Source organism: Erythranthe guttata, chromosome 12 (assembly GCF_056151865.1).
Source record: "Erythranthe guttata isolate IM_541 chromosome 12, IM_541, whole genome shotgun sequence".
In the NCBI taxonomy this organism is placed as follows: Eukaryota; Viridiplantae; Streptophyta; class Magnoliopsida; order Lamiales; family Phrymaceae; genus Erythranthe; species Erythranthe guttata.
The window spans coordinates 17795014-17818106 of record NC_142544.1 but is presented as its reverse complement, the minus strand read 5'-3'; the positions used below and the strand labels follow the sequence as shown (position 1 = coordinate 17818106).

Here is a 23093-nt window from a genome sequence, read left to right as displayed (position 1 = left end):
GTAGGCCCATTGGGTTGGCCCAATTAGGCATATCAATTATATATACATACAATGTTAAAAAACTATTTGATATGATAACTACTTTTTTTTCGGATGAAAAAGGTAAACATAAGTTTCTGAATTGGATCCAAAGACTCGAAATTGCAATCGACTGCGCAAGAGGACTCTGGTTTCTCCACACGTACACCGAAGGCTGCATCGTGCATCGCAATATCAAGGTAACTATTTTCCTAAGTGAAGATTAAAAGAAATACGAGACTAGATGAAAATTTCCAGTGGTTTTTTTTTTTTTTGGTAGCCGACAAACATACTTCTCGGAACGAACTTCGAAGCAAAGCTATCGGATTTCGGATTATCGAAAGTGATTTGCATGGGAAATTCGTACGTGAGCTCTGAGGTAAGAGGAACATTCGGTTATGTGGACCCGGAATACCAAAAGAACTGACGCGTACATCCTTCGACCAATGTTTACAGCTTCGGAATAGTGCTTCTGCAGCTTTTATCTGGGCAGAGGGTTATTAATATGAATGTCAACAAACCAATGCCTTTTGAGTAAAATGGTAGGCAAATTTTTAGTTAGTTAAAAAAAAAAATCGTTTTTTTTATTTTGTTGATTTTGTTTTTAGGTAAAGAATCTGAGAAAAGGAGGGGTTATAACGGAATTTGCCGACGGAAAACTGAACGGAGAATATTCCGTTGAGTCGTTTGAGTTGGTGTTTAAGGTGGCTTTGTCGTGTAGTGGGCTTAAGCAACACCGGCTGTCTATGGGTAGAGTCGTGGCGGCGTTGGAGAAAGCTCACCGTATTTCGCAAAGAGTTAGGTCTCTTGATTTTTCATTTCAGGCTGTGTAAGAAAGAAAGAACCGATTTTCCGTCCGAATATGATTTCAACATTCAAATGCATACATTGCGAAATAGTTGATATTATCAAGTACAGGAAAAAAAAAAAGGGTGAAATTATTTTATTCGTCGTTCGTCATCATATATCTAATTCACGAAACTTTTGCAATCCGATTTATTGAAGCAGAAATTCACAGCCAAGCTGGATTTTTTAGAGCAGTGACGACGGCTTTGACTTGTAAGTAGTTCTTGAGACTGTATTCTCCCTTTTCCCTTCCGATTCCGCTCATTTTATATCCACCGAAAGGAATTGTGGCGTCGAAAGTATCGAAGCAATTAATCCATACTGTACCAGCTCTCAATGCTCTCGTCAACGTATTGGCCGTGTCGAGATTACTAGTGAATACTCCCGCTGCAAGACCGTACCTTGTGTTGTTCGCCCTCTTAATCACATCGTTAAGCTCACTGCATTTAGCAAATTAAAGTTATTACTAAATTATAAAAAAAAAATATATCAGTTTCGATAGCATATGCGCAAGAATTTTTGCAGGCGTACTTGAATTTTAGGATAGTCTGCACGGGGCCGAAGATCTCGTCCTTTGCAATAAGCATGTCATCCTGTAAAAAAACAAAAAATCAATAAACTACTGCATTAGCAAGAGAAGATTTACAAAAAAAGTAATATAAAGTAAAAATATAATAAAAACAAAATTGAGTCTTTACCTTGACATTAGAGAATACAGTTGGCTGAACATAATAGCCCTTTGTACCTAACCTATCGCCTCCAGTTTCGAGGGTGGCTCCAGATTCCGTACCGGATCTAATATACTTAAGGATCTTTTCGAATTGTTCAGAATCAATCTAAAATTCAGAAGAAAAAAAAATTCACACATCAAATTTACAGTGTAGTAGAAATCATAATTCTTTGCTGAAAAATGTTTATTTCAGTGAAGGTAAAGTACCTGAGGGCCTTGCTCCATACCCGACTTAAACGGGTCGCCCACGGCCCGTTGCAAGGCCCGTGCTTTTGCTTTCTCCAAAAACTCATCGTAAACCTTTTCGTGCACGTATGTTCTTGAGCCAGCACAGCAGCATTGTCCCTACACAAGTGGCGTATGAATATTGTGAAGATGTTAATAAGATTAATCCGGAAATTGGGTTTAACTGATGGAGAGGGAGTAGTAACCTGGTTGAAAAACAGAGCGAAGTGTGCTAGCTCAACAGCTTTGTCCACGTCAGCATCCTCACAGACGATAAAAGGCGATTTTCCTCCGAGTTCCAAAGTAACTGGCTTCAGATTGCTTTTGGCAGACAACTCGAGAACAATTTTGCCGGTTTCGGTTGAACCAGTGAAAGCAATCTGCAATTACAAGATCAGATTAATCAACATGTAATGTGCAGTCTAATCATACACCGTTTACTAGTTTGTACAAAATCTCGTTATAAACATAAAAAGCCACGAAAGAACTACCTTGTCCACATCCATATGGCTGCAAAGGGCGGCGCCAGCTGTCGGACCGAATCCCGAAACAATATTCAGAACACCATCCGGAAGTCCAGCCTGTCAAAATCCATTTTATTTAAAAAAAAAAAAAATTCAAATCCAACGTCTGCACTTACCAGATTAAATTAAAAAAAAAAATAATAATTAATTAAACCTCGTGCAATAGCTTCGATACAAGAAGTGCAGACAAAGGAGTCTGCTCTGCCGTTTTGAGAACGATGGTATTACCACACGCAAGTGCGGGCCCCACTTTCCAAGCAAACATCACAAGAGGAAAATTCCACGGTATAATCTGACCACAAACACCGATCGGCTCGTGCAAAGTTTGAACATGATGTGGTCCATCGCCTGGAATAGTCATCCCATGAATCTTATCTGTCCAACCTGCGTAGTATCGAAAAAGCCGAACAAACATAGGCACTTCGATTTTAGCACACTGCTCAAACAGCTTCCCACTATCCCACGTCTCTAATGCTGCTATTTCATCGTTATGCTTTTCGACCAAATCCGCAAATCGAAGCAATATTCTCTGCCTCTCCTGCAAGTAAGTATTGTATAAATAATTATAAATAATTAACCGCTATGTAGTTATTTATAAATGTATTATGGTTAGTTACATAGGCAGTCATTTTGGGCCACGGTCCTTCGTCAAAAGCTTTACGAGCAGCTGATACTGCTCGGTTGATATCTTCTGCATCGCCTTCGGGAACGTGTGTGATTACTTCTCCAGTTCTTGGATCCAAAGTTGGGAAAGTTTTTCCTGATTAAACAAATGCGATTTTTTACGAGTTAGGACAGGGAATTTAAATTTTCTCGAATATGTACGAAAAAAAGAAATGGTGGAAAATTTTACCTGATGCAGCGTCCACGAATTGTCCGTTGATTAGAAGCTTATCGTACTTCACGTTGACTGGTGGCTTGATCGGTTCCTCGAGAGCTGCTGCCGCCGTGGTGTACCGGAAGATTCCTCTGCTCGTGTAAGATTGTTTTCCTATACAAATTTATTGCAAAATTAGGTACTAAATCACATCTTGTTTAATCAATACATAGGGCTTCTGAATACTAATCTCCAAAATCTCAATTTTTTTTTTAAATACAACACATCATCGTGTAGCTCGATTCGATTAAATCGAGACGAATAGAATCGATTACGACAAGAGAAAACTGATTAAAGATTTGAACTTTTGCAAATTGCAACACAATAAATTCTACACAGAGATCACTCAGTTCCAAGAAAATTGGGGGCTGCTGGTAAGAGAAAACAGGAGCAATTAATGCAACAGATCAGAAATTAATTTCGTAAAAAAAAAAGGATTCATAAAAGATAAACATATCCAGAGACCTGTGCATGCTTACTTAAATAAAGAATCACAGTACATACATAAAAATGGTATCTTTTCAAAACTCAGGTGCAAAAACACATGATATTAAAAATTAATTTATTTTTCAAATTAAAAAATGGGGAAAAATCAAGAAACTCTGTTCTTGCGAATCTGTGGCTTCTGCTACATAAATCAATCACTGGATAAATCAAATCACTGAAAATATTATTGGTTTAATAAAAAAAAAAAAATACCTCCACGAGAAAGCAAAGGAGCGGAGCGAGAAAGAAGAGATGAAATTCTGCGAGCAGCCATCGGAAATTTCACTACAGTACAAAAATGGTGACAAAAACAATCACTAATGAATCACTACCATATAAGTATATATTATATATAAGAGAACAAAGTATAAAAATGGATAAGGGTGTAAATGTCAAAGTAAGTGTGTAGTAGATATGGATGGATACACAGTGTGCTTAGTGTGAGAGAGAGAGAGAGAGAGAGGAGAGAGAGAGCACCAAAAAAAGTATGTGAACAAGGTAGGAGAAAAAGTTGTACATAAAAAGGTGGTAGGATTGAATTATTATTATAAGATATTCCAATTTTTCTTGGAGTTACGTTGACACGTCACATGATTTGATTGTGAATTTCAAAATATTATTTTCTTTTTTTTGGATAAATTGTAATTAACAACCCCTTCTACTCTAAGTTAATCTTACTTTAGCCCCTTCTACTTTTAAGTTGTAATTGATAGCTATGAGCCTATCACTGTACCCCCTTGTATTATTGATAAAATATCAATCAGCCCCTATTTATTGAAAATGATGCTTTTCACGTATTAAATATCTATATATAATATAAAAAGAGGATCTATGCCCTCAATGATTGACATGTGGCAAATGATGATGTCATTTGTCAAAATTGCTTAGTTGGAGTTCAATTGATGAGGTGGATTCTTCAATTGATTAGGTGGCATTTTTATTTATGGATGTTTTTAAGTTTTTTCCTATTTTACATTTACACAATCATTAAATAATTACCACATGTATATATATTATTTCCAAAGTTAATATTTCATAAATTCGAAATAAAATTTTTTTATTTATATTTTCAGTATTTCAAAATATATTTATTGAAAAAAAATCATGAAACTCAATTTTTTTTACGAATATTCAAATAATTTTCAGAAAAAACATTTTTTTAATATTAAAATATTAAAATAAAGGAATACGGTTTTTTTTTTTTTTAATTTTCAATAGTTTGGAATATTCGAATATCCATTCAATAAAAAAAAATTGGGATATCTGTATAAAATGAAAATATTAATAAATTAAAATATATTTCATAATTTTTCATTTGAATCTATAAATTTAATATATATATAAACTAATATATATATATATGTATATATATATATATATGTATATGTATATTCGAATTTATTATTTTTTAATTAATCAAATAAAATATAATAAAATTTATATTTTATTAATATATGCAAAATATCTTTATACATGGAAATAATATATATATATGTATATATAATCGAATTTATTTTTTAATTAATCAAATGAAATATAATAAAATTAATATTTTATTAATATATGCAAATATCGTTATACATGGAAATAATATATATATATATATATATATATATTCGAATTTATTATTTTTAATTAATCAAATAAAATATATAATAAAATTTATATTTTATTAATATATGCAAAATATCTTTATACATGGAAATAATATATATATGTATATATAATCGAATTTAGTATTTTTTAATTAATCAAATGAAATATAATAAAATTAATATTTTATTAATATATGCAAATATCATTATACATGGAAATAATATATATATATATATATATATATATATATATATATATATATATATATATATATATATATATATATATATATATATATATATATATATATAAGTTACAAAATTGATTAAATTTAAATTTCATGATTTCATTTTTAATAGATGTTGATTTGTTTGACTTTATTAAGGAATTTAGGACTAAATAACCGGTCCATGATATTAGGAGTAAAAATAACATCAATACCTTAATTCCATAATTTGGTTTAGCTCATTAATACATAAAATATATGTTTTCCTTAAAAAAAATTATTTACTTATTTAGAATGTAAAAGTTAAGTATAAATACCTTCAACCCCAACTCATTCATCTCATTCTTTTTTCATACATTTTGTTATAATCACACAAAATCACGGTTCTCACCCTAATATTTTGGTTTTTTGTCTTTATGTTTTGTAATTGTATACTTTTTTCTAAGCATGTTATTTGTTGTTTATTGTTTATTTATATAAGAATCTAACTTATATTTTGGTTTTTGTTTTTTTAGATTAATAAATAACATCGTATGTGCCATATGCGTCGACATCCGCAAGTGAAAAGTCTTGCGATATTGTGTAGCATGCACGATATGATCCAACATTATTGTATGGATTGATTTTCACAAATTTTTACTTCTACTACTCCATATTTTGATTATACTTGATATGATTGTAAGCTTGGTTTCAATGAAGAAGAGGTTGAGGTTAATGCAATTGGGCATACAATAGAAACAAAATAATTCGTACATTTCTTAATTTGTAATAGAGATTCATATATGTTTCATTGCATATATTTGAATAAATTTTATTTTATATTTATAGATTTTTGTAACGATATTAATTTGTTCGTCCATTAATATTGTTTTTCTTGCAATTACTCTTTTGAATAAATTGAATTATCCTTACTTCTACGTAACATATAGAACATGCAACAGGTTCATCATTCTCCATTCGCAATTATTATTATTATTATTGTTATTATTATTATTATTATTATTATTATTATTATTATTATTATTATTATTATTATTATTATTATTATTATTATTATTATTATTATTATTATTATTATTATTATTATTATTATTATTATTATTATTATTATTATTGTTATTATTATTATTATTGTTATTGTTATTGTTATTATTATTATTATTATTATTATTATTATTATTAGTATTATTATTGTTATTGTTATTATTATTATTATTATTATTATTATTATTATTATTATTATTATTATTATTATTTATTTATTTATTTATTTATTCATTTTTACCTTTTGTTCTTTTTACTAAGCTGTAATATATTATTAAACTTCAATTCATTATTTTGGTATATATGCACAAGACTTTTTCTTAACCATATAAAAATATAAAATACTAAATAATATATGTGATATTTTAATAAGAGATCACCATTATCGTTCCGTAAGGTTTGGAACAAATAAATAAATTTTAGGAAAAAAATTATCATTCTCTTTCTATTTCTATGTTATATAATTCAAATGAGTTCTAATAGAGTTTAGAAAAAATAAAATATTTGTTGCTACTTTTATTCCTTATAGTTTTTTTAACAATATTACGGTAATATTTATAACTTAATTGATAAAAAAAAAAAGAACATTATTGTTCTAATATTTATAGCTTTTTATTTAATCCATGTTTTTAATCACTTTGAATACTAAATAATATCATTTTGTGAATTATTTACATTTTTTTATCTAAAATTTTAATCACTGGAGTATGATTGGATTATTCATATTTTTTTAATTATCGGTATCGGTATCTGTACTGGTATCGATATTGGTATCGGCATCGGCACCGGTATTGATATCGGTATCGGTATTAGTTTAGTATTAGTAACAATAAAAGTATCACTATCAGTATCAGTATTAATATCATTATCTGTATCAGTATCAACATTAGTATTCGTATTTGTATTAACCATTTATATTAATGTTAGTATTATTATTAAGGGACATACTAATTCCCACACTAAAATTTACTAAATCCCACACATAAATTAAAAAAAAAAATTTCTCTATCTACTTATATTCTCTCTAATTTTTTTCTATGATGATTTTTTCCAAGTCACTCAAAATTCGTTAATCTTTCACGTGAATAATCATAAAAAGTGAGTTTAGGCTTATTTAATATTTTTCAATTTCATTATGCCTTTTTAATTATTTAAATTCATATCAATTCGAATTTCTTTCTCAAATTCGAACTTTATTTTAGTTTGAACACATGAAGATTTTTCTCAAATTCGAACTTGGAATGATATGGACGTTTTTAGTGTGTGATTTTATTAAAAAAAATAGGAAAAAGAAGAAGGGTGGAGAAGGAGAAGATGAGATTTTAGAGAGAGAAAAAATTTCAATTGTGTTGTGTGTAGGATTTGGTAAAATTAGTGTGGGATTTAGCATATCAGTATTATTAATATTAGTATTAGTGTTAGTATTAGTGTTACTATTAGTGTTAATATTAGTATTAATATTAGTATTAGTAATAATATTAGTATCACTATCAGTATTCGTATTTGTATTCGTATTCGTATTAGTATTCGTATCAGTATCAATATCAATATTAATAGTATCAGTATAAATATAATTATTAGTGTTAGTATTGGTATTGGTATTGGTACTGGCAGTGTTCTAAAAATCGGTCGAGGCGGTCCAAAACCTTTACGATTGTAGTGTAAAGGTTTGAAAAATTGATTTTTTGCCTGTGAGGCGGTTTTAGGTGGTCTGAGTCAGTTCGAGGCGGTCTGAGTCGGTCCGAGGCGGTCTGAGGCGGTCAAACCTTTAAGGCGGGTCAAACTCGGTGGCAAAAAATCGGTTTTTTTATTTATTTATTATTTTTTTATTTTTTTATTTTATAATTCAATATAAAAGTAGGATTTTAATAAAAGAAAATATGAGTTTATGCCTTATTTTGTTTATGTTAATTGTTATTGTTAACGAATGTTCAAGAATAAATGTAAATTCAAAAAAAATGTTTTTTTATTTATATTTTATAAGGATATTTATGTATTATGATCTTATGATTATTAAACTTTTATTAAGAATATATACATGATGGAGATATAATTATGTTTAAATATCTTTTTACATATGTTTGGAGTATTTATAAATAATATTTAAAAATATATTATATTAAATTTTAAAAATCGATTTATTTCCGATTTATCACCGATTAATCACCGCCGTACCGATTAATCGTGAGTCGGTGCCTGACCGACTCGGACCCGATTACCGATTTTTACAACCTTGGGTACTGGTAATGGTATGGGTACTAATATTGGTATTGGTATTAGTATTGTATTAGTATTGGTATCGGTATCAGTATCGGTGTCGGTATCGATATCGATATCAATATGAGTGTGGGTATCCGTATTGGTATCAATATCAGTCAGAGTATCAGTATCAATATCGGTATCGGTACCTGTAGCGGTATCGGTATCGACATCGGTATCTATATGAGTATGAGTATCACTATTGCTATCAGTATCGTTATCAGTTTTGTATCAATATCAATATCATTATTAGTATATGTAGGGGTGAAAGTCGGATGGATCGGATCGGAATTAGCCTTTTCGGAAAATTTCCAAAACGTTTCGGAAGTACAAAATCAGTTCCAATTCCAATTCCAAAATTTTCGGAATCTAAAAATTAATTCCAATTCCAAAAGGCCCGGAAATTTCGGAATTTCGGAAAAAAATCGGAAATCACATTAGCTTAAAATTTTCAAAACATAGCGAAAATTTTCTAAAATGTTCACAATTTTCCAAAACTAAAAACGTTCACGTCGATAAAAGTAAAACTAATAACTACTAAAATTTAGTTGAAAAAATAAATAAAAGTGAAGACAACATAGTATCTAATAAAACTTCTAACAATAATTCATTATGTCAAAATCCTAAAACAAAATTTATAGGTGTATTTTTCGGAAAAATAAATATTGTATAATATTTATTATTTATAGGTGTATTTTCGGAAAAAAATCGGAATTTTTCGGAAATAATTTCGGAAATCAAATCGGATCGGAAATCGGAAATTCCAAATTTATTTTATATAATTCCAATTCCAATCCAAAAAAATCGGAAAAATTCGGAAATCGGAATTTCGGAAGTCGGAATGAAAAAAGTTGTTCCAAAATCGGAACTTTTCGGATCGGAATCGGCGGAAATTGGAATTTCCGTTCCAACTTGCACCCCTAAGTATATGTATCATTAGCAGTATTAGTATCAGTATCAGTATCATTATCAATATTAACATCAATATCAGTATAAGTATCAGTATCAATATCAATATCAATATCAGTATCAGTATCAGTATCAATATCATTATCAATATCAATATATGTATCAGTATCAATATCAATATCAATATCAATATATGTATTAGTATTAGTATTTGTATTAACATTACTATTAATGTTAGTATTAGTATTAATATTAGTATTAGTATTAGTATTAGTATTAATATTTGTATTGGATTTAGTATTAATATCAGTATTAAATTAATATTAGTATTGTACGTAACATTGTCTAGAGTTAAGAGTATATTTTAAATAACGATTTTCATCAATTAAGAATCCGGTGATTGTCCTATGCTACTTGCAATATCGTATACAAAGAAGTATTTCTAGAGTTGTATTTCAGGGAATATGAAGATACACTTTAACAAACATCATTTATATATTATATGCATGCGCATGTTTTTCGTTGACTCATACGTGTACATTTAATATGCGTTCAGATTTATTTTTAGTAAATAATAATTTTCGGCGATATTCAAATATATATTAATATTAATATTAGTATTAATATCATTATCAGTATTCATATTCGTATTAGTATTCATATCAGTATCAATATCAATATTAATAGTATCAGTATCAGTATGAGTATTAGTATTTGCATTGATACTGGTACTGTTATTGGTATTAATATTGGTATTAGTATTAGTATTGTATCAGTATTCGTATAGGTATTATCAGTATGGGTATGGGTATCGGAATCGGTATCGATATCGGTATGCGTATCGGTATCGGTATCTGTATCGGTATCAGTATCGGTATCAATCTCGATATCGGTATTGGTAGCGATAGCGGTATCGACATCGGTATCAATATGAGTATGAGTATCACTATTGCTATCCATATATGTATCAGTTTAGTATCAATATCAATATCATTATTAATATATGTATCATAATTAGTATTAGTATAAGTATCAGTATCAATATCAGTATGAGTATCAGTATCAGTATCAATATCAGTATCAATATCAATATCAGTATCAGTATCAGTATCAGTATCAGTATCAGTATCAGTATCAATATTAACATAAATATCAATATATCTTAGTATTAGTATTTATATTAATCATTATTAGTACTGTTACTATTATTATTAGTATTTGTATTAACCATTACTATTAGTATTAGATTTAATATTAGTATCAATATTAAATTAATATTATTATTGTACGTAACATTGTCTAGAGTTAAGAGTATATTTTAAATAATAATTTTCATCAATTAAAAATATGGTGCATTGTTTTATGCTACTTGCAATATTGTGTACTAAGAAGTATTTCAAGTGTTGTGTTTCAGGGAATATGAAGATACACTTTAAGAAACATCATTTATATATTATATGCATACACATATTTTTCGTTGACTCATACGTGTATATTCAATGTGCGTTCAGATTTATTTTCAGTGAATAGTATTTTTTAATGGGATATTCGATTATTCCCTTTTTTGGGTAAGGTAATTCTATGCACACATTCTTCATTTGATATATATATACATATATATATATATATATATATATATATATATATATATATATATATATATATATATATATATATATATATATATATATATATATATACATATATATATATATATACATATATATATATATATACATATATATATATATACATATATATATATATATACATATATATATATATATATATATATATATATATATTGTTTTCTTTAGATAACGCGTTGAACTTAAATAATGACACTAATAAATAATTACATCTTATTCATCTGATAATGGTTGATTTGACAAAAGTTTCCTGTGTTACTATATCAAGATTCAGATTAATGTGTAAGAGTGGTGTTCTGAATCAATCTCCACTCGTGGAGTTGCTTGTGGCATTTAGTTTGACTGTTCTAACATTGTCAGTTTGTATTTATGTAGATTTTTTGTGATAAAATGAAATGCAATTGTTTTATTTATTGTTGGATCAATTTAAGTTTGTATATATATTCTTTATCTACGTAATGTCTTTGACTTATATATTGAAAATGATGAAAAATAACAGGTTATTCGTCATCAGGTCGTAGATCTAATTGTAGTTCTGTGGTCTTCTTTAACAACATTCACATTAATGTGCAAGACTGATGCATTACTTTAATTTCGGTCTTGGAGTTACTTGCTACATTTCAACGTGTATGGTGCTTAGAACATTGTCCGTTTATTTTTTATAGAGACTTTTGATTGATAAATTAAGATACGAATTTGTTATTTATTGTTCAATTGTATTCTTTACATTCTCGACATATTTTTTATTCGTTAGTTTTCTACATTAACTCATTCTATGTTTTTGAATTAATCCCCGTGCATCGCACGGGTGAGTGACTAGTTAAATATTAAATATTAAACATTAAAATATCTTAATGAGTTAATCCAGAATCGGATAATCCGATTTCTTTAAAAAAAGATCTTAAACGATTATGAAGATAGCTAAAGATTACAACCACGTGAACTAGCTTAGCTGTTTAATTGTACTTCACTCATTTTAATTTTAGCTTAAACAATTATCTTATCCTCCTCAAAAGAAAAATAATAATAATAAAATAAAATAAATTATTATTTTATTAATAATAATAAAATATTTGTATGCATAGAATTAGTAACAGAGAGAATAGAATCCACCACTTGCAATCACAAACCATGTTTTAAAAAAGGCATCTTCTCTCAGAACACCATTTCAAGATTACAAAGGTGACATCACCTGATAAACGGGATTCCGGAAGCAGCCCGTCTAGCGTATTCCTCGTACTCGGAACCGAAAAACTGCCTCAAGTAAAACTCCTCGTACGGAATCCTCGTTCCAAAAAAATTCCAAACGACTACCGCAAACGCAACTGCAGAAACTGGATTACAGAGCATTATTTGAGTACCCACAGACCAGACGAAGAAGCCACAGTAACTCGGATGTCGAATGTACTTGTAAACTCCGTTAGTAACCAATACGTGATGCTCCTCGTGGAATCTTTTTATAAGATGAGTGAAGGATCTGCCAGCTGTTATTATCGCCAATTTCCGAATAATTTCTCCGACCACCACTAGTGCGAGGCCGGTGTTGCTCAGTAACCAGTGTTCTTTTATCTCCGGGAAGAAATAGATTTCGATGAGGTACTCGATCAAGGAACAGACCATTGCGAATACGTACTTTTGGCTGATTAGTAGAGATTTGAGGTCGACGCTGTTTTTGCCGTGAACGGAAATTGCGAGGATGTATTCGGAGCAGTGGAAAAAGAGTACAGCAAACAACAGTTGCAGAAGCTGTCTGCATGCTGTGAAGCTGAAGATTTCTGTCATTTTTTTAGAGAAGTAAAATGAAACAAAGGCCTTCCTCAGAAAAAAAAAAAAAATTAATCGAGCCTCGGGTGTTTACTGAGTCGTCTCGAAGAAGCAAACTTGGATAAGTTACGGTGGAATTTACTTCAGACCTGAAGTAATTGCAGAGGAGCGAAATATTAGTGACGAAAGACAAGGCGCCAGTTCAGCGTAGAGATGCATTGGAAATGACATTCCTGGAGATAGCACAAGTTAGAAACGATGGATCGAAAACATTACGGAAGTTCGATTAGAATCGAAACGTTTCGATACCGAATAGCATCATGCAAGTAGGGTTTTCCTTTGTCAATAAAAAGCAGAGCTTGTTCTTCTAATTTCCCAATTTTTCCATCAAGGATAAACCCTAATTCGTTGTGCATTCCAAAAGTAAACTAACCTGGATATGTACTCAAAACTTATCCGTACAGAACTCCATTTTAAATTGCTGCAATACGATGACGTTTTAATTTAGGGAAAACATTTGGCTTACAACGCGAACACAGTTTCAAATAGTACCAAAACCAGCAGAGTCGAAATTCAGAAGCGATTATTAAATCAAAACCCTAATCCAATTTACAGAGAAGAACACACACACACACACACACACCCCGACGCATGAACATCAATTACCCAGAAAAAAGGTTGTTGCTGCCAAATGAACATAATTTTTTCTGCTTCAAATATAAATATCACCTGAAGATGGGTACTGCGGCAGCAGCGCGGTGGCGGTGGGGCGAAAGTATGCGAACAGCCCAGTGCGGCGGAGTAGGCAGCTGCCAGCAGCAACTTCCAAGTTTGCGGCGGTGACTGTATGACTTACACCGGTGGGTCGGAACAAAAATATTAAAATATTAGGGTGCTCCTCTGTGAGTTTATTTCTTTATTTCTTTATTTATTATAAAGTATTAAAAGTAACTTTCACTTATATATGAACTAGTAATTGTACCCGTGCGATGCACGGGACAACAAATTGCATTGTTTTGATGTTGTAAGAATATAAACAAACGTTTGATGTATCGTATGATCAAAATTCTATTATACTGGAACATTATTAAGTATACTACACACAAAAAAAAGGAAATAACTTTACTATTGAATAATTTTCCAAATGAATTGAATCAGCTAATACCAGTAGATTGAAAATTTGAACTAGGAAAAAAATCATCAACTATGTCTTTCATGTTGAGCTTAAAAGTAATTAGATTTAATAACTTAGTTAACATAATCAAAACTAAACTATCGACAACATAAAAGGCCATCTATACATCTTGCATCGGAACTAAGCCCTTCTCCACTGCCTCATTTTCAGGCTGTTTCAAAAAAAAAATTGCCACACAATCAATAGGATGAAGAAGATAAAAAACAAAATCTAATGTCGGGTTACCAAAAGAAGAAGCCTTAGGTAGGGAAGAAATAAAATTCAAATGTTGCAGACATTATGTAAAACGATGTCACAAAATTCGCTAGGGATGAAAATCAGATTTATTTACCCTTATCTGTAAAAATCGAAAATCAGATTATTATAAATAATATCTAGGAGAATTTGATGAAAATCGATAATAATATTTAAAATAATATTTAGGAGATAAAAATTCGATAAAAAAAATAAAAAAATAATATTTAAAAGATAAAAATATGATAAAAATCGAAAATAAAATTTAAAATAATAGTTAGAAGATAAAAATTTGATAAAAATCGAAAATAATATTTCAAATAATGTAAATGAGATAAAAGTTAATAAAATACGAAAATAATAATTAGAATAATATTTAGGAGATAAAATATGATTAAAATCAAAATTATTATTTAAAATAATATTTAGGAGATTAAATTTGATAAAAATCGAAAATAATGTTTTGGAGACAATAATCTGATAAAAAAACAAAATTAATATTTAGGAGATAAAAAAACTAATAAAAACATGATAAAACTCGAAAAAAATATTTAAAATATTATTTAGGAGATATAACTTTGATAAAATTTGAAAATAATATTTAGGAGAAAAAAATCTGCTAAAAGTTGAAAATTATATTTAAAATTATAGTTAGGAGATATAAAATTGATAAAATTAAAAAAAAAATATTATTTATAATAATATTTAGGAGATAAAAATTTGATAAAAATAAAAAATAATATTTAGGAGACAAAAATCTGATAAAAATAAAAAATAATATTTAGGGGATACAAATATGATAAAATTCGAAAATAATATTTAAAAAAATATTAAGGAGATAAAAATTTGATAAAAATTGAAAAAAAATTATAAATATGACATTAGGGTTTCTTAGGGTTGCCCTAGCGTTTCTTTCTTTTATATGTAAGATATCTAGGAGATAAAAAAATGATGAAAATCGATAATAATATTTAAAATAATATTTAGGAGATAAAAATTTGATAAAAAATCAAAAAATAATATTTAGGAGATAAAAATCTGATAAAAATCGAAAATAAAATTTAATAATAGTTAGGAGATAAAAATTTGATAAAAATCGAAAATAATATTTCAAATAATGTTAATGAGATAAAAGTTGATAAAATACGAAAATAATAATTAGAATAATATTTAGGAGATAAAATATGATTAAAATCAAAATTATTATTTAAAATAATATTTAGGAGATAAAAATTTAATAAAAATCAAAAATAATATTTAGGAGACAATAATCTGATAAAAAACAAAATTAATATTTAGGAGATAAAAAAACTAATAAAAACATGATAAAACTCGAAAAAAATATTTAAAATATTATTTAGGAGATATAACTTTGATAAAATTCGAAAATAATATTTATGAGATAAAAATCTGCTAAAAGTTGAAAATTATATTTAAAATTATAGTTAGGAGATATAAAATTGATAAAATTATAAAAATATTATTTATAATAATATTTAGGAGATAAAAATTTGATAAAAATAAAAAATAATATTTAGGAGACAAAAATCTGATAAAAATAAAAAATAATATTTAGGGGATACAAATATGATAAAATTCGAAAATAATATTTAAAATAATATTAAGGAGATAAAAATTTGATAATAATTGAAAAAAAATTACAAATATGACATTAGGGTTTCTTAGGGTTGCCCTAGCGTTTCTTTCTTTTATATATAAGATGTAAAAAAATGATTTTTATACCCTATTTCAATAATATTCAAAAATAACATTCAAAATTAATATTAATATTCAAAATTAAAGAGCAGCAAAATTGAAACAAACATTCAAGTACATAAATTGGTTAAATACTTAATAACAATTTAAAAAGAAAAGGGAATACTAAATTACAACTACACCCTTACTACTATCTTCCATTTCTTTTTGTACTACCAAGTGTGAGATTTTTCTTGCTTGTAGTAACTGACTATCTATATCTGATCAAGCAACTGGGATTTTGGGTTCGCCTAAGTTGACAAAAGCCTGCGCACGAGCCATGCGTGCTGCTGCTGCGTTCCACGATACGAGGTGGTTCATATACGTGTTCACGTACTTTGCTCTATCGTTCTGTAGTATCAAACGACAGCCATTAATAATAATAAACGAATTTATGAAAACATGGATGTGATAATGGAAGGATATGTAATAAGTACGAAAAATGAACAATGCCGAGCTACCACCTTGTAATCCAAATAATACGCGTGCTGCAAAACCAACAAGAACAATCAATCAACTCGGCTAGATACAAAAATTTGAGCACTGTGTGTGTGTGTGTGTGTGAGAGAGAGAGAGAGAGAGAGAGAGAGAGAGAGAGAGAGAGAGAGAGAGAGAGAGAGAATACCTCCCACAAATCCAAACTGATTATTGGCTGCAATAATTAGGAGATGGTTAAAACGTCGAAAAGGAAGAAAGTCGTGGTGCCAATGGGGATAAAAAAGAGTAGAGAAATATAGAAGCTTCTTACGATATCGTTCCACACGAGAGGATTGATTGCATTGGATGTTTTAACAATCGCAAGGCATCTTTTCTCCCTCTTCACTGTAACAATTTCAAAATACAGAAATTAGTGACAGTTCATAACCATTTTGTGTCGCCCAGTAATTCCTTATTTAATCTTTCGCAAAACATTCACAACAACGAAAAGTAACATGAATCGAGCTAAAAGAAATTGACAAGTTCGAAGGGTAATTTATTAAGTGTGCTTACTCTCGCAAAAGGCACTTAAAATTGTGTGAAGTTTTAAATCAATCAAAATCCTGTTTGAAATTTTAAAACATTTCAACGGGCAGAGATGACTTACAGACCAACCAAACCCAGCCGGATCCGAATGAAGTGAGAGCTGCTTCAATGAATTTGTCTTTGAAGTTGTCAAACGAACCAAAATCCTTTTCTATCTGCTCAAGTAGACCTAATTTCGGCATTTCACCGCCTCCCGGTTGCATTGATTCCCAAAAGAAGTCATGATTCCAGACCTGAAAACACGAGCGTGTATATAAGATGGCAGAACAAACCCTTTAGAAATGCTATATCGTGAATTAAAGTTAAAATATTTACACGATTTCAAAAAATGCAAACGCTACTTTCTAGAAACGAGATTTCTCTCCCAAAAACAGCTATGTTGCAAAAAAAAAATTAATAATAAATATCTTTGAAGTCTGAAGCTTATTATGCAATATGGCTCAAGTATAATCTGGAACGTGTTACAATAGATACTCGTGTTTCAGAAAGAATGTCCTGTAAATATCGGAATTCATAACATTGATTCCTTGTTATCTTAAATGTTATCAAGAACAAAATACAGACCTACTTGACAAATATATATATATATACGAGCAACGATTACCTGAGCTGCATTATTGAATTCAGGTAACGGGTTGCCATTGTTATACGTCAGTCTGATCAGCTCATCGAGCGTACATCCGTAGAGTATATCATTTTTCTCGAGCTGTTTGTTAAGGGCTTCTACGTAATTACGATGGTGAGCACCCCAATGCACTTCGAGTGTTTTCTGGCTCATGTACGGTTCTAGTGCATCCTAAAACGAACAAGCGAAAGAAAGTGAACAACTTCACATTCTATTTTCTTCGAGAATTTCAGTTCATCAACTATAAAAAATACGTATGCAATAAAGAAGTCAACGAGGAGAGCAATCTCACAAGTTTGTACGGTGGGCTTCTCAGGCCGTAATAAGCAACGGTGGTTTTCGATACACTGCGATTAATACTAGGCAAATTGCAGCTTTTTCTTCTTCTTCTTCCCCATCCCTGTAACAAGTACTGACAACAATCACGCGATTCCAGACACGAAGAAAATTGAAATGGAAATCCAAATTTTGTTCACATAACAAAACTCACCAGATGCGGGAAGGTGGACGAACTCTTCAAAATCGTTGAGGGTGCGGCGGCGGAAGCCATAACATTGGAGCTCAAAGAGCAGTGATTACTACTACAAGAAAGCAAAATCATTTCTTGATACACCGAAAGCGAGCACCTGAGACAAATACGTGAGCTCAAATTAAGTTGGGAAATCGCACAGAAAAGTGAAACACTTGAAGAAAAATTCTCTGAGGCATTTTCTCGAACACATCTAGGAACTATTTGAAAGCCCAGTTACCTGAGTTGGATAAGCAGCAGCTTGTCAGATTCTTTCTCTCTCAATATAGGTTGTGCTTTGTTAGTTTCAGGTTGCCCTTCCTTCCTTTTTTTCTTTTTTTTTACTGTTGGCAGTACTTCTGAGTTCGCCTCTTTTCAAAAACTTGGGAGAGGTGAAGAAGATAATGGAAGCACAGTCGCGCTTTGAGCACTTGTACCTTATTATATTTGGGCCTCATTTGTTTTTGGGCCTTGACCACTTGTACCTCGTTACATTTGGGCTTCCTATATTTCGGTGTAGATCAAATTCCCAAAGGTAAATAGCACCTAACCCCTCAACCGAAAAACCCGTAGTTGCATTTTTGTAATTTTTTTTTATTTTTTTTTATCATGCTAAAAAATTTAGCTCCAATTTTCGGCCATAATCTCCTATATTTGCAATTTATTTTAATTAATACTTTAATTTGATAGTAGAATATATGTCAGAATAATTACAGTTTTCACCCCTCAAGTTTACACATATTTCACATTCGGTCTTCTATGTTCACAAAAAAATATATTTGGTCTCATATGTTTCAATAATGTAACGGTTTTGGTCATTTCCGTCAATTTTCCTTTAGTCTGTCAGTTAAGTCATTGATGAAACACTTCATTTCGTTAGTTTTAATGGCAAATTAATGAAAATAACTCAAAGTATAAAACATAAGGGACCAAATGTGATTTGTGAACATAATGTACCAAATGTGAAATCGATACTAATTTTTGGGACAAAAAACTGTATTTTTCCCAATATATTTCTTATTATAATTTTAATTGTCATGCAATTATTAAATTAATCATTTTTTTAAATCATACACCATGCATCACATGAAAAAAAAAATTATCGTTTACTATAAAGTAATTTCCCCGATAATATAACAACAAATTCTTAAATGAATTAGCCATATTTCCAATATTTCAAAAGTAATTTTCTGGTAAATTAAATGTAATTCAAGAATGTAGAAAAGCCACAAAGTAATTTCATATATATATATATATATATATGGACCAGTAATCGTAAAATTTGATTGATTTGTTGATATTTAAGATTTATTTTAACATTTGAGTCTATATAGATATGAATGAATTGAATCATAAGATTTAAATCGTAAATCATAAGGTTTTATGCTCGGTATTGCGAATTCTCGTAAACGTGGCAGGTATTTTGGATTGAAAGGGAGATCCACTTTGGGGTCAAATTTGCAATTCGGGTGGAGCGGGTAGGAAGATGGAGTAAGTATATGGGTGATTCTGCAATTTTCAAAACTGTTTGAGGCAGGGAGGTGGATTTTCAGAGATTACAAATTGACCTCCACTTGGGGGCATTTCCGGTTTAAGGACCAAAATAAAAAATGGTATATAATATAGAGACAAAAACTGTAATTATCACAAGTTTATTATAAATAATATAATAAATTAAAGTTTCTAAATCGTAAAATTTGATCGATTTGTTGACATTTAAATTTTTTTTTTAACTTTTGAATCCACTTAGGTATGAACAAATTGAATCGTAAGATTTGAATCGTAAATCATATGATTTTATACTCGGTATTGGGAATTTTCGTAAATGAGTCACACACGATTATAGCTGAGGAGGAGTCTAAGCATACTGTATTGGTGGTGAATATTTCAGATATTGCAATAGAGATCCAAGATGGGGTCAAATTTGCAATTTGGGTAGTGCGGCTGGGAAGATGGAGTAAGTATAGGGATGATTCTGCAATTTTCAAAAATTGTATCAGTCAGGGAGGTGTAAATTACAAATTGACCCCCACTTGGGGGCATTTCCAGTTTAAGAACTAAATTAAAAAATGGTATATTATTAAGTTAAAAATGGTACATAATATGAAGACAAAAAGTGTAATTATCACAAGTTTATTATAAATAATATAATAATTTAAAGTTTTCCTAAATCGTAAATCGTAAAATTTGTTTTCTGTTATATCTACATGGACTCAAGCAACCAATAAAATGGCTCCTTTGCATGTGATACAATGGCTTTGCACGTGATTGCATGATGTGCATACATGGGACTTCTAGATATGTCCGTAGCATTTTAGCAAATTAGATTAGTACATGTATTTGTATACGTGGAAGTTTTATACTCCCTAATGATGTATATAAATAGATGATTAATTCAATGAAGAAACACACTTCTTCCAAAATACAGTAGCTAAAGTCCTTACAGTAAATACACACTTTACATCTTTCAATTTCATCTGTAGCTTTCGTATAATATATATTTTGTAGTTTGCATAATTACAATATACATAATATATTTCGTTTATATACACATATATATATCTTCGATTTACTTTATAACACGTTATCAGCACGAGCTTTCGCTCTACAAAATTATAGGTTTGTAAATTTAAATTTCTTTCTGTTGTACTGTTTTCTACTTATTTTATTTTACGATGGCCGGAATCGAAAAACAAAAATTTCAAATCCTTGATGTTACCGGCAATAACTTCTTATCCTGGTGCTTAGATATCAAATTACACCTCCAAGGGCTAGATCTTGTAAAAGCCTTGGATTGTGTAGATATCAAGGAGGCAAACAGGAAAGATGAGGCAAATGCTATGATTTTTATCCGTCATCATCTTTCCGAGGATTTGAAAGACGAATATATACAACTTGAAAGGCCATCAGAGATATGGCAAAAACTTAAAGAACGGTTTGATCACACAAAAACCGTGATTCTCCCACAGGCCCAATACAATTGGCAGCACCTAAGGCTGCAGGACTTCAAATCTGTTGCCGACTATAATTCGGCACTGTTTAAACTTGAGTCCCGATTAGCCTTGTGTGGAGTTAAAATATCTGAGTATGATAAATTGGAAAAAACTTTCTCTACTATGCATGCCTCGAACTTGGTGCTCCAACAGCAATATAGGCAGCGCCAGTTTAAAACATATTCGGAGTTGATCTCTGTACTCCTCACAGCAGAAAAAACAAATGAATTGCTGTTGAAAAATCATGATTTGCGACCATGTGGGTCCCAAGCTGTGCCTGAAGCACATGCTAATCAAAACAGAAATATGGGCCGATTTAGAGGCCGTGGGCGTAGATTCTGGCGTGGTGCACGCAGAGGTGGTGGACGTGGTCCCCCTCAAGATGCCCGAAATAATGACCGTGGTGGATATGAATATCCCCGTCGAAATAATAATACGGTCTGGCAGAGACAACCATTTCAGGCAAAACGCGATAAAGGCAAAATGCCCGCGGAAAGAATTCCAGAAAATATGTGTATTAGATGTGGAATGACTGGACATTGGGCCAAAGTTTGTAGAACCGCCCAACATCTGGTAAATCTGTACCAGGATTCAAAAAGAGACAAAGGAAAAAATGTCCAGGCAAATGTCACTGAGGCAGAAATGCCACTTGCTGTTCTTGAAGCCAGCACATCTGGGAGCATGCTTGATCAAGATCCTGCTCAAGATGGAGCCTCTCTTGAGTTATCAGATTTCTTTACAGATCTTGACCCTCTTGTGTAAATTGCCAAATGAGCATCTCTTTTGGGTTATTTTGTACTCACTATGTATACTTTGTATATATCTCTCTCGGATGATGTAGTACCCGAGATTGAGCTAGTTTGTCTTTTGATGTATCCATGTACATATCTCCCTTGGAAGTTATGTTCCCGAGGTCGAGCTGATATTTTGACTATGTATAAAATTATGAGTTTGTTATTATATCATTTACAAACTATACTACGATTCAATATTAATTTTATGTTATTTAATTTATAGGCAAACATGGAGAACATCGACAAAAGAGAAAATTGCCTACTCGATAGTGCAACTACACACTCAATATTCAACAACAAAATATATTTCTCGAGTGTGACTTTGTGCAAGGCACAAGTTAAAACCATAGCAGGTTCCGCGGAAATAATAGATGGCTCTGGGAACGCAACAATCGTGTTGCCTAATGGTACCACTTTGCATATTGAAAATGCATTGATATCAGGTAGATCAAATAAGAATCTACTGAGTTTTAAAGATGTGAGACGTAATGGATATCATTTAGAGACACTGGTTGAAAATACCGTGGAGTGTCTCTGCATCACATCATATGTTATGGACAAAAGAATTGTTCATGAAAAACTCGAAGCGACAGCTTCTGGAGTGTATTGTTTCCAAATTAGAGCTTTCGAATCCTACGCCACTATGCCATGGAAACTTGTTAATCCCAATATACACGGATTATGGCATGATCGACTGGGTCACCCAGGAACGACTATGATGCGTAGGATTGTACAACACACTAAAGGACACCCATTAAAAGATACAAAAATCTTGATGTCCAATGAATATTTCTGTGAATCATGTTCACAAGG

The 23093-nt window shown here is 30.5% G+C and overlaps 4 protein-coding genes across 9 annotated transcripts; 1 reads left to right on the top strand and 3 right to left on the bottom strand.

The window, feature by feature from the left end:
* Window positions 1–866: 866 nt before the first annotated feature.
* LOC105964845 (benzaldehyde dehydrogenase, mitochondrial) lies at window positions 867–4356 on the bottom strand. 3 transcript variants are annotated; one of them, XM_088827044.1, is made up of 11 exons: window positions 4184–4356; window positions 3920–3991; window positions 3197–3334; window positions 2961–3103; window positions 2498–2881; window positions 2311–2400; window positions 2026–2199; window positions 1802–1939; window positions 1563–1700; window positions 1396–1457; window positions 867–1304 (listed from the first exon to the last, which is right to left on the bottom strand). In XM_088827044.1, exons 2-11 carry the CDS (start codon window positions 3978–3980, stop codon window positions 1031–1033), a joined length of 1602 nt encoding a protein of 533 aa, XP_088683170.1. In that variant the 5' UTR covers window positions 3981–3991; window positions 4184–4356; the 3' UTR covers window positions 867–1030. The 3 variants fall into 3 exon arrangements, with proteins under 3 accessions (XP_088683170.1, XP_088683169.1, XP_012844814.2); XM_088827043.1 differs by having other exon boundaries at window positions 4133–4191; XM_012989360.2 differs by lacking the exon at window positions 4184–4356 and having other exon boundaries at window positions 3920–4112.
* Window positions 4357–12577: 8221 nt separating this feature from the next.
* On the bottom strand, window positions 12578–14028 carry STE14A (S-isoprenylcysteine O-methyltransferase). 3 transcript variants are annotated; one of them, XM_088827046.1, is made up of 3 exons: window positions 13883–14028; window positions 13303–13386; window positions 12578–13164 (listed from the first exon to the last, which is right to left on the bottom strand). In XM_088827046.1, the coding sequence occupies exons 2-3, from the start codon at window positions 13382–13384 to the stop codon at window positions 12578–12580; spliced, it is 669 nt and encodes a 222-aa protein (XP_088683172.1). In that variant the 5' UTR covers window positions 13385–13386; window positions 13883–14028. The 3 variants fall into 3 exon arrangements, 1 of the variants encoding a protein (XP_088683172.1); XR_016035005.1 differs by lacking the exon at window positions 13303–13386 and adding an exon at window positions 13248–13302 and having other exon boundaries at window positions 13015–13154; window positions 13883–14019; XR_016035006.1 differs by lacking the exon at window positions 13303–13386 and adding an exon at window positions 13248–13302 and having other exon boundaries at window positions 13072–13164; window positions 13883–14019.
* A 2325-nt stretch (window positions 14029–16353) lies between these two features.
* On the bottom strand, window positions 16354–18966 carry FSD3 (Fe superoxide dismutase 3). 2 transcript variants are annotated; one of them, XM_012989365.2, is made up of 9 exons: window positions 18735–18966; window positions 18476–18611; window positions 18278–18385; window positions 17965–18156; window positions 17422–17593; window positions 17086–17159; window positions 16963–16989; window positions 16802–16825; window positions 16354–16688 (listed from the first exon to the last, which is right to left on the bottom strand). In XM_012989365.2, exons 2-9 carry the CDS (start codon window positions 18584–18586, stop codon window positions 16563–16565), a joined length of 834 nt encoding a protein of 277 aa, XP_012844819.2. In that variant the 5' UTR covers window positions 18587–18611; window positions 18735–18966; the 3' UTR covers window positions 16354–16562. The 2 variants fall into 2 exon arrangements, with proteins under 2 accessions (XP_012844819.2, XP_088683171.1); XM_088827045.1 differs by having other exon boundaries at window positions 18278–18397; window positions 18735–18907.
* Window positions 18967–21146: 2180 nt separating this feature from the next.
* LOC105951181 (uncharacterized) lies at window positions 21147–22446 on the top strand. The gene has a single exon (XM_012974571.2). It carries the CDS (start codon window positions 21169–21171, stop codon window positions 22246–22248), a length of 1080 nt encoding a protein of 359 aa, XP_012830025.1. The 5' UTR covers window positions 21147–21168; the 3' UTR covers window positions 22249–22446.
* The last annotated feature ends 647 nt before the right edge of the window (window positions 22447–23093 follow it).

Bases quoted from the DNA above. Each gene is read 5' to 3' on its own strand.
- STE14A (XM_088827046.1), bottom strand. From the start codon at position 13,384: ATGTCATTTCCAATGCATCTCTACGCTGAACTGGCGCCTTGTCTTTCG. The intron at 13,165-13,302 runs GTCTGAAGTAAA...AAAAAATGACAG, and splicing joins CTCCTCTGCAATTACTTCAG to AAATCTTCAGCTTCACAGCA.
- FSD3 (XM_088827045.1), bottom strand. From the start codon at position 18,586: ATGATTTTGCTTTCTTGTAGTAGTAATCACTGCTCTTTGAGCTCCAAT. The intron at 18,157-18,277 runs GTGAGATTGCTC...TGTTCGTTTTAG, and splicing joins GAAGCCCACCGTACAAACTT to GATGCACTAGAACCGTACAT. The intron at 16,826-16,962 runs GTATTCTCTCTC...TTGGTTTTGCAG, and splicing joins TCAGTTTGGATTTGTGGGAG to CACGCGTATTATTTGGATTA.
- LOC105951181 (XM_012974571.2), top strand. From the start codon at position 21,169: ATGGCCGGAATCGAAAAACAAAAATTTCAAATCCTTGATGTTACCGGC.
- LOC105964845 (XM_088827044.1), bottom strand. From the start codon at position 3,980: ATGGCTGCTCGCAGAATTTCATCTCTTCTTTCTCGCTCCGCTCCTTTG. The intron at 1,458-1,562 runs GTAAAGACTCAA...GTTTTTTTACAG, and splicing joins CTGTATTCTCTAATGTCAAG to GATGACATGCTTATTGCAAA. The intron at 1,305-1,395 runs GTACGCCTGCAA...TGCTAAATGCAG, and splicing joins CAGACTATCCTAAAATTCAA to TGAGCTTAACGATGTGATTA.